Source organism: Nanorana parkeri, unplaced genomic scaffold (genome assembly GCF_000935625.1).
Source record: "Nanorana parkeri isolate BGI_ZX_2015 unplaced genomic scaffold, ASM93562v1 scaffold270, whole genome shotgun sequence".
Lineage (NCBI taxonomy): Eukaryota > Metazoa > Chordata > Amphibia > Anura > Dicroglossidae > Nanorana > Nanorana parkeri.
The window spans coordinates 916,202-924,793 of record NW_017306538.1 but is presented as its reverse complement, the minus strand read 5'-3'; the positions used below and the strand labels follow the sequence as shown (position 1 = coordinate 924,793).

General features: G+C 43.7%; 1 protein-coding gene across 2 annotated transcripts in view; it reads left to right on the top strand.

The window, feature by feature from the left end:
- Positions 1-8,592, top strand: part of IQSEC1 (IQ motif and Sec7 domain 1) — a 208,234-nt gene that overhangs the window by 96,736 nt on the left and 102,906 nt on the right. The window contains exon 1 of one of the 2 annotated variants that reach the window (XM_018557181.1): positions 5,074-5,275. The exons of the other annotated variant lie outside the window; for it this stretch is intronic. Coding sequence (XP_018412683.1) covers positions 5,211-5,275 — 65 coding nt within the window. The 5' untranslated portion in view covers positions 5,074-5,210. Of the gene's footprint in view, positions 1-5,073; positions 5,276-8,592 lie in introns of those variants that run through there. 2 annotated transcript variants of the gene reach the window in all.

The following is an 8,592-nucleotide window of genomic DNA, read 5'->3' as shown; positions in this document are numbered from 1 at the left end:
TAAACCCTAAATATAACCACAGCAGAAGCATTAAAGTTACTGCTTGATATATACCCTACTTGTCTGTTCACATTAAATATGCCATATACTGTTTCTATATCACTCGGTGAATGTTATAGGTGTAACGCATTCAATCTGCAAACAATGTCTAGCCAGCCTATTTTTGTGCTTTTCCGCAGTATAGCCACAGCATTCTGCTTACTATATTTAGCTGCAAAACATGACGTAATTTTGCCCGCAGTGGTCCTCCTCCTGATGTTTTTACCTTAGAGCATGCCCCAAAACCCTCTTCAGAGTCCCTTGTGCTGTCTGACGGCTGTGAACAAGCTCCAAATAAAAGCTCATCTTACAGATGAGAAAAAAATACAGTGGGCCAGCAGGAGCTTTAAGGAAGAAGGGGCTGCGGTAATACAGAGATGCCTGGCATGGAATAACAATGAAGGAGATCTTTCCTTTATAGTAGGAGTGCGGCTATTAATAGAATGACCAGGGACGGAGACAAAATCCTGCAGCGTGTTCCTTTCTATTCAGTCAGCTCTGCTTTCTTTTTGCAGCCAGTGTGCCATGCTGTCATATCAGCAGCAATCACACTGTGTTGCAGTCAGAGGTGGGCTGGTAAAGGCAGAAAGAGGGCAATGCGTCCTGAGTCCCTCATGGTTGACAGCTATGGGGGGAATTTATCAAACCTGGAGCAGACAGAATCTGGAGCAGTTGCCCGTAGTAACCAATTTCCCTATTCTGTCTGCTCAGTTTTGATATATTCCCCTCAATGAATGTGACATAGCCCTCAGTGTGGATGTATAATGCACTGTGTAGCTATTGCACAGAGCACTTTAATGTCTAATGGATGATACTGGCTCATTTGGACACTAGATTTCATTCATATTTTTCCAGGAGAGGAAACCGTTGTAGCCATGATTAACCTGAATTAATTGTTGCTAGGTACCTCTGCATTTTTTCTCATAATGCCCTGTAAATGTAAACATGGACCTAGTTCATTCAATTCTGCTCCCTGACTATGGCCCTCCAGCCCTCCACTGGTACCATGTGATTCAAACACAGACTTTCTCAACCAGGGTACACTGGCATCTTGTGGGTGTCATGTAGGTTTGCCACGGATGCCATGAAAAGTCAATAAAAATTGCAAAACATAAAATAAAAACATCCACGGGATCACACTATCTCTGATGTGAAGAAGGGAATCTAATTGAAAGGAGGGACTCTGATGTGGAGTAGTGGACTCTGATGTGGAGGGGGGACACTAATTTGAAAGGAGGGACTCTTATATCTACCTGATTAGATATAAGCTGATCCTTCAGGTAGCCTTTTATCTAATATAGTTTTGGTATTTCGGATATTAACGTGTATGGTCACATGTACAGGGTTATTCACTTAAAGGAGAACTATGGGGTCAGGGCTTTTCCCCATAGTTCTCCTTAGGGTAACGGGAGGACACAAACTAGCGTCCTCCCATTACCCTAAGCTCAGCTCGCGGTATACTAAGATGCCGCAGCACACATGGATGTCGAGATCCGCCCAGCTGCGTGAGTGACAGCTGGCTCTGCCTATCTAGAGGCAGAGCCAGCTGTACCCGCCCCCTCCCCAGTCAGCGCTGGCGGATCGGAGCGGGGAGGGGGGAACCCAGCCCCTCCCCTGTCACGGCAGAGAGCCGTGACAGGATCGAGAGGTGAACGAACGCCGGTATATGTTCGCTCACCTCCCGATCTACTGAGCCGACCTGTGACAGTCTCATTGTCACAGGTCGGCTAGAACACTGAGGTGAGTGAAAAGCACTCACCTCATAGTTCTCCTTTAAGGCTTGTTCACACCAAGCGTGTTCCAGGAGCAGAGCAGTTACAGACCGGATCAAAACTGCGTCCAATGTATTCCAATGGTATTTTGGGCTCTAGTTCACACCGCAGCGTTCAGTTCCAGAGCATGTAAAAAAAACTGCAGCAAGCCCTATTTTACCTGCTCTGGAACACTCTGGAACGCATGCAAACACATCAAAAATGCATGCAAACGCCCTGTAACGTATCTGAAAGCCCGACTAAACTAAACTTTTTAAACTAAAAAAAACGGCCCGGAACGCATCAAATACGTGGCAAAAACGCGGCATAACACACTGCACTGTGTGTGCAGAAACTCATGCAGATCTGGTCTGCATTTGGTGTGAACAAGCCCTAAAGGGTAAGGTGTTTGGAGAAGGCAGGAGAAGTGAACAGATTCTAGGACAACATAGCTGAACTGGAAAGTGAGCTGAATTGGTTAATGTTTCCAAATCAGCTATTTTGTCCTAGATTGTTCACTTCTCCTGCCTTCTCCAAACTCTTCACCCTTTAGTATATAACCCTGGCAGTGTACTCATGCACAGCCCAATTCAAGCAAGAGTTCAGCCTGAGCATAACTGGAGACAGTCAAACCATCACAGTGTTAAGAATTAAATATCAAACAGTTCATATTACATGTTATCACACAAAGGCTTCCAATGTATTATAACATTTCTGAGTTGGCTAGTATTGATTGTTCTATTTCCTGTGAGGAAAATGTAATGAAGCTTTTTCCATCAATCAGCTATGTCAACATTGCAGTGGGTATCAGTGTTGTGCGTAGTTCAAGGACAGGCAGTTGCCTTCCGTTGCTCTCGATGAGCAGGTCTGCCCATCTATGGCCGACTTGTCAGACTGTATAAAACTCTCAACGTGCTTGGATGGACATAATACAATTCAATCATGGATATACAATCCTATTATATGAAAAATAAAAAACAACCAATGCTGGAAATCTGTTCATTCAACGTGATTAGGGTATAATGTATGTGTCCTAATGAAAGGCAGTGGACTTGGCATGGTATATCTGTGTGTATTGAGGAGCACATACAATCTCTTAGATGCAATTTAAGGCATCCTAAAGGGACGGGCGACATGGAGCTAAGACAGCTCCATTGAATAGCGATGGCCGGCGACTTCTCGCGATATCGCGCGGCAAAAATGCGCAATATCGCGGCGATAAATCGCTTAGTGTGAATGGGGCCTAAAGGAGTTGTAGAGTCCCAGCATATACTATCCTGTTATAAAATTAACATTGCAATATGATTACATACACGAGTTGTTTTTCATAATACAATCAAAGCTTACTTGAAAAAAATCCTTTTTATTGCCTTCCGTCTGCCCATCACTTTCATCAACTTCCTGGATTCCCTGTGTGCTTTGCATCTCTTTGCCTGCTGTTTGATGTGATGCAATCTCCACTTCTCAAGACAACATATCCCATCATGCATTGCTTCCTGCAAGCAATGATAATGTTATAGTTCAGAAGGCAGCTCTCTGTGAGAGCTGTGAAACAAGTGCATATTCACAGTGCTGAGTGAAATTGTGTCAGTGCATTGAGGAAGTACATCCTATGGACATCTTCAATGAGTGAGTGCACAAACTTCTAGATTGATATGGTTATGGTGATATGGCTAAATGCCGAAAGTGCCATTTTCCTGCAGATACATCGGCGCATCCCTGCTTTCTTTCCATTCTCCTGGCAACCGCCAAACCCAGACACGTCCATCGGATTGCCAGACAGAGAAGCGTGATTCGTCACTCCAGAGGACACGTCTCCACTTCTCTAGAGTCCTCGTGCTTTACACCACTGCATCCGACGCTTTGCATTGCACATGGTGATGTATGGCTTGGATGCAGCTGCTCGGCCATGGAAACCCATTCCATGAAGCTCTCTAAGCACTGTTGTTGTGCCAATCTGAAGACCACACAAAATTAGGAGGTCTGTAGCTATTGACTCTGCAGACAGTTGGCGACTTCTACGCACTGTGCACTTCCACATGTGCTGACCCCGCTCTGTCATTTTACGTGGCCTACTACTTCTTGGCTGATTTGCTGTTGTTCCCAGTTGCTTCCACTTTGTTATAATACCACTAACAGTTGTCCGTGGAATATTTAGTAGCAAGAAAATTTCACGGATGGACTTATTGGACAGGTGGCAACCTATCACGGTACCATGCTTGTATTCACTGAGCTCCTGAGAGCGACCCATTCTTTCACAAATGTTTGTAGAAGCGTCTGCATGCCTAGGTGCTTGATTTTATACACCTGTGGCCATTGAGGTGATTGGAACACCTGAATCCAATGATTTGGAGGGGTGTCCCAATATTTTTGGCAATATAGTAATGTAATATAGTATATGTATATATCAATATTGCCAGACAGAGAAGCGTGATTCGTCACTCCAGAGGACACGTCTCCACTTCTCTAGAGTCCTCGTGCTTTACACCATTGCATCCAACACTTTGCATTGCACATGGTGATGTATGGCTTGGATGCAGCTGCTCAGCCATGGAAACCCATTCTATGGCCGATATATATATATATATCGTAATATACATATACTATATTGCATTACTATATTGCCAAAAGTATTTGAACACCCCTCCAAATCATTGGATTCAGGTGTTATATATATATATAACAATTCTTGTCCCTTAAATGTTATTGTACTACCACCTTATCCCAGCAAGCTGTTCTTTCTGTGTTTCCTTTGTATATACTGAACCTCACTTCTCTAAGACAGTGCAAAATGTCTTGCGTAACAGGATGAGAATTTAAATTCCACAGAGATAAACTAGCAACATGATTCCGTCATCCTAAAATGTGTCACCCACCAAAAATTGTTACATTCAAGCTTAACTGATCCTCTATTGTTTACTGTAATCATTCACGGGAGCCTTGCCCTGCTCCTGTAACCTGTTGACAGATGGGTGTTTATACATAGCAGACTCATGTTGGTATAGCCCTAGACATGGACACATTTTATTCCTGAGCTGTTTGGATCATTAAACGTCTGCTATTCATTTGAAGCAGAATGTAGTACAGATTTCTTTCCACCGCTGTTTCCTCCCAGTATAAAGTGCTCTCTTTCCAGTTGAGGACTATTGTAGTTTCCTGTTTCTTCACTAGGAAAACACAAGGCAAAGCACTGGGCAGCAAATGAGAGCAGTTTAATCCTGTGTCCCTCCCCCTCTCCCCCCTATCCCAGCTCTCCAGCCATCCCCCCATCCTCCCCTGGACTAGAAGGGTGGACCTCTCGGCTGATTCTTCCGGATCACTGCAAAAGCAGCAAGAGAAGGGTCAGGGGGGACACAGGATGTTGGGGTCCCAGCCGGGGTGATGTGACACTGTCACCTTGTACTATCCCTTCACCAAGCCATGTGGTGCCTGCAGTGTAATTCCGAGAGGACCCAGTCTCTGCTGGAGCTTGAGCTGGACAGCTGGTAATACAGTATTTTTATATATATAGATACAAACACACACAGCGAGGACACTGATGTACAGAGTATTATGCACGCCACACAGTGTAGAGCCTGTTGATAATACAGCAATTTAGACCTTGTGCATGACAGCATGTAAATGAATGTTTATTTTCTATAAATTTTCATTCATTGGTTGTGAATAATTGCACACATTAGCATTCAGGAGGCAGAACGGCTTTAAAAACTCCAAAACACAGTATAGACAGTTTAAATACATAGGACAGTGTAATGTAGGTTAATTGTCTATATATTATCAGACGGTACTACTATATATAAAGAAGGTTTATATTCATAAACATACAGCGATGAATCCTACTATATAAACCTAAAGTATATAGTACGTATAAAGGGATAATAATGTTCTGCATAAACCACAATGCATTGTAATAGACATAAGAAAGTGTAGATCCGTGTTTTCTCATTGGTAGAACATGCCCCTGGGGTACTTCTGCTTATCAAAATACATTCAGTTTTCAGATTAATGTTTTAGCAAACTGCAAATAATATTGAAAGCATATTTGAGGAAAAGTTTTTATGTTTAAACATAAGGTAGTGTTTGGAAAATATTTGTGTGCTATTTTTCTGGCCTTACTCTTGGCAATTTTGTTGCTTTCAACAACAAGAGTTTCATTCTTTAAAGCAACTAAACAAATAGAGAGAGAGAGAAAGAGACAGAGAGATGGAGAGAGAGAAAGACAGAGAGAGAGACACAGAGAAACAGAGAGACAGAGAGAAGGAGACAGAGTGAGAGAGACACAGAGAGAGACAGAGAGAAAGACAGAGAGAGAAACAGAGAGAGAGAGACAGAGAGAAAGAGACAGAGTGAGAGAGACAGAGACACAGAGAGAGACAGAGAGAAAGAAAGAAAGAGAGAGAGACAGAGAGAGAGAAAGAAAGAAATAAAGAGAGAGAACGACAGAGAGAGAAAGAAAGAAAGAGAGAGATGAAAATCAAAATGATCTTTTTGAGGAAGTTTTCATCACTTTCCATGTCATTTTCAATCATTTAACTGCTGGAAACAAGGAAACGATTGTTTGAAAGTTTATTGGAAGCCACTACATTTCCTAATGTATGCCCTGCAATAGAGGTTGATGCAAAATGTAGTCATTGTTATAGGGGGATTTGCCATATAGATGTAGATAAATGACAACTGCAATGGTGTACTTTATTTGGTAACATTAATAAACATTAGTATAGACCAGGTGTAGGAATACTCCGGCCCTCCAGCTGTGGTGAAACTACAAATACCATCATGTATCTGTCTGGGCAGCTCCCGAGTCACTCAACAGGTCGCCGTCCCCTCCAGGATGACGCCACTGCCGCCACACTGCCTGCCGGTCCGGTCCGTCCGTTTCTCCGCCTCCTGCAGCCTTCGCTCCAGTCCTTCACATGCGGCGGAGCGGCCAGGGGAACCAGGGGCGGGGCCACTTACGTCACTCACTGACGTAGCCAAGGAAGGACGAGACACTCAGTGAGACTGTCACTGAGTCTGAGACGTGAGACTGCACAGGTCAGCGCCGCTGCGGCGGGCGGCCGGGACTCGTCCTTCAGATGCAGCCCGCCCGCCCGCAGCGGCAGCCCACACACTGAGTCTCGTATCGATCAGGTGACTCACTTTTCCGCCCTGTTCCCTGGCGCCGTAAGGCAAGTGCCCATCTTGCCTTGCACTAGCGGCGGCCCTGCAACCACTTAGAAAACTATAAACTTAGTTTCTTTACAGGAGGGAACGCATGAAGTCAGTACCTTCCCTGTGCTCCCCCTCCTTCTGAAACATGATACCTCTGGGTGTAGGCTAACATGTGACACTACACCTGCCCACCCACACAGATCTTAGTCCCTGTTTATTCAATCACGAGCCTGGGTGCTTTATTGTGAGGGTAGGAGGGTAGGAGAAGTCTGCATATCCCTTTGTAAGTGTCAACTTAATTGGTAAATGGAAATGACCACAAAAATATTGGGGTGTTTATCTGTGGATTGGGGGGGTTGGGATAATGAGAAAAGTAAGTACATGCTGCTTATGGTTCCTCTCATAAAGTGTTTTAACGCCGTGACTCCATGTCTTGTTGCTCACATGCACTCATAGTGTCTAGTTGGGGTATGGGAAGTAGGTTCTGTACTGGACCAGCTGACCGGGTATGAGCAGCACAGTAAAGACTCCAATCTTATCATGTCCAAACTGAAGACTAGGAAAGGTCAGATGAAATATGGATTTGTAGCATATAAACCGAAGACCAGAACTTGTACAGGCCGGCTGGTTTTAAATGGTAATACACAAGGGCCATTACCCATTTAAACCAGACAGGTCTCAGTTGATTGGTTGCTATAGGTTACTGTATGCGTCACTCCAACTTTGCTCTGTTCATTTTTTAATTGTATATGTGCATATTTTACTGAATCAAATGTCCAAGTGCAAATTTTTGCTATGAGAAATGTGCAAGTTAGTTCCAATTGTAATGAATTAATTCACAAAGAACAACATGGCTGTACGTTCTTACAATTGTAACCTTTGTTTTTTCCTAAATTTCTGTCTGCATTGTTTGTGATTATCACGTTACTTTGCACTCATTGCTGAGTCTAATTTACTGGTGTCATTTCCTGGCACGTGCTACATTGTTTTATTGTTGTTCTAGTCCCCGTGCTCTGGAGTTCATTCAAAAAATAAAATGTGCATTGGCCTTATCAAAGTGCCCACAGTAATTAAATGAGCAAATGCTGAGGATCAGGCAAACATCTAATGTTTATGAGGTACCCTCAGGCAGTCCCATGGGACCATTCTCAGCTGAGGAAATGATTAGGCGCTTTGGAAAACTTTTTTTTCCAATTGCTGTTGTTTTCCCTTCAGATAAACCGGTGCCAGATCAGTCTGCTGCCAGTAAGGCCACATTTTTGTCATCCTCCTGCATAACCTAAACAGGAATGTCCATGTGACCCCAGCATGTCTGTTTAAGGCCAAACCCCTTCCTGCAACCTCAGCAAGATGGTTGCTTCATGATTGCACATCTAACTGTCTAGATGGTTCATCAATAGAAAGATCTTATCACAAATCATCAGATCTCCTCCATTCTGCCAAAGTGAGGTTCACTGATAACATTGCTCATGCTTCATACACACAAAATGTTAAATTTTTGCACCAAAAATGTGTTACACTTTGTCAGACAGCCTTTCTCAATCAGTATGTCATGACACCATGGGGTGCCTTCTACTTCCTCAGGCGTGCCTTGAGATTTTCACACATTGTCATGCGTCTAATGTGCAGAGGGCTACTTATGTAAAGGGCG